The 1521-nt window shown below is 48.9% G+C and overlaps 1 protein-coding gene across 1 annotated transcript in view; it reads right to left on the bottom strand.

The window, feature by feature from the left end:
• The window catches only part of tmem178a (transmembrane protein 178A), a 9163-nt gene extending 8237 nt beyond the window's left edge, over positions 1 to 926 (bottom strand). The window contains exon 1 of the mRNA XM_015371422.1: positions 331 to 926. Coding sequence (XP_015226908.1) covers positions 331 to 844 — 514 coding nt within the window. The 5' untranslated portion in view covers positions 845 to 926. The remainder of the gene's footprint in view (positions 1 to 330) is intronic.
• Between the last annotated feature and the right edge of the window lie 595 nt (positions 927 to 1521).

Genomic DNA, 1521 nt, shown 5'->3' with positions numbered 1-1521 from the left:
GTCCATCCATCAGTCAAACTATGCATCCATCCATCCATCCATCCATCCATCCATCCATCCATCCATCCATCCATCCATCCATCCATCTATCTGTTCATTCATCCATCCAACCATCCATCCATCCATCGTCCATCCTTCAATCTATCCATCAACCAATGAATCCATCCTTCCACCCATCCTACCATCCATCCATCCATCCATCCATTAAAGCATTCATCCATCCATCCATCCATCCATCCAACCTTCCTTCCTCAGATCAGGTAAATTATATAAACAGAGGGCTGGGTGTGTATATCTGGTGTGTGTGTGCGTGTGTGTGTGTCCGCGGACCCCGATCGATCAGCTTGTCGATGTCCGGGTCCATTCCCTTGAAGTAGCACTTCCTCCACAGGCCGGAGTGAGTAGAAAACAGCGGCCTGCCGCACTCCGTCTCCAGGATCCCCATCCCCAGGATGGCCCTCCAGTTCTCCAGCAGCTCCTCCTCCCTGCTGCCCACATGCACTGGCTTCATGAGCGCCACGTCCCTCTGCCGGGCCGCGGCGCCGCCGCTGTCCACCAGCGGCAGGTGGTAGATGGGCATCTCCCGGTTCTTCTGGTCGTTGGAGTCGGAACCGTCGCAGTTCTGCTTGTGCCTGCGCGTGTCAGTCTGGTACCAGTGATCCGTGGAGATGGCGGTGACCAGCAGCAGCAAGGACAGCGAGCTGAGCGCCAGGCTCACTGCGGACACCTTCACCGTGATAGGCCGGGCTCTCTCCATGGCCGGGACCTGCACCGAACCGGTGGCGCTCCTGATCCCGGGGCGAACGTCCGCTCCGTTTTCAGCGTTGGTTCCGTTACTGGCCATCTTGAGCTGCCATCCTCTTCCTCCATCAGCTGTTCCCGGTTTGCCCTGGAGAGCGCGTTGTCATGCCGACTGGCATCAGAGCTGAGTCAATGCGGCCGCAGGTGGGCTGCGCAACCGGAAGCCGACCCTTCACAATAAAACAGAATAAAAGCGAAGAATCCAAAACCCTGCATTCCTCCTGGAATGACGTCATCCAAAGTTTCAAATCCGCTTCTTTAAGATATCTTGAATTATGATGGAATTTGAGATATCTTTAACCAGAATTATGACTAGTCAAAATCAATATCGAGATATCTTTATATTTTATGATAAATTAATATAGATATCTTACATGTCTCCATACAGGTTAATGGTAAATCTGACTTCATTTCGACTAGTCAGAGTGTAATTAGAGATATCCCGAATAGGTATTTTGACTAGTCAAAATATAATTAGAGATATCTTAAATCTCTAAAACGTCTAGTCATAAAACAATATGAGATATCTTGAATGTAAAGGCGGTACAACCGAATTTATGTTAAAACGGCTTGCCATAACACCGGTCCTCCCTACAGAACTGTATCAAACTACTTTACCCTTTTCATGATTCAGCAACTGTTCCTGCTCTAATAAAAAAAGCACTATTCTATTCTATTCTAATTCCAGAGGTTCAGGTGAAACAACTGGATTAAGTGTGA

This window comes from Cyprinodon variegatus, unplaced genomic scaffold (genome assembly GCF_000732505.1).
Source record: "Cyprinodon variegatus isolate N-32 unplaced genomic scaffold, C_variegatus-1.0 Scaffold58, whole genome shotgun sequence".
Classification (NCBI taxonomy): domain Eukaryota; kingdom Metazoa; phylum Chordata; class Actinopteri; order Cyprinodontiformes; family Cyprinodontidae; genus Cyprinodon; species Cyprinodon variegatus.
Note: the sequence above shows the minus strand (reverse complement) of the source record. Positions and strands in the feature narration are given on the sequence as shown.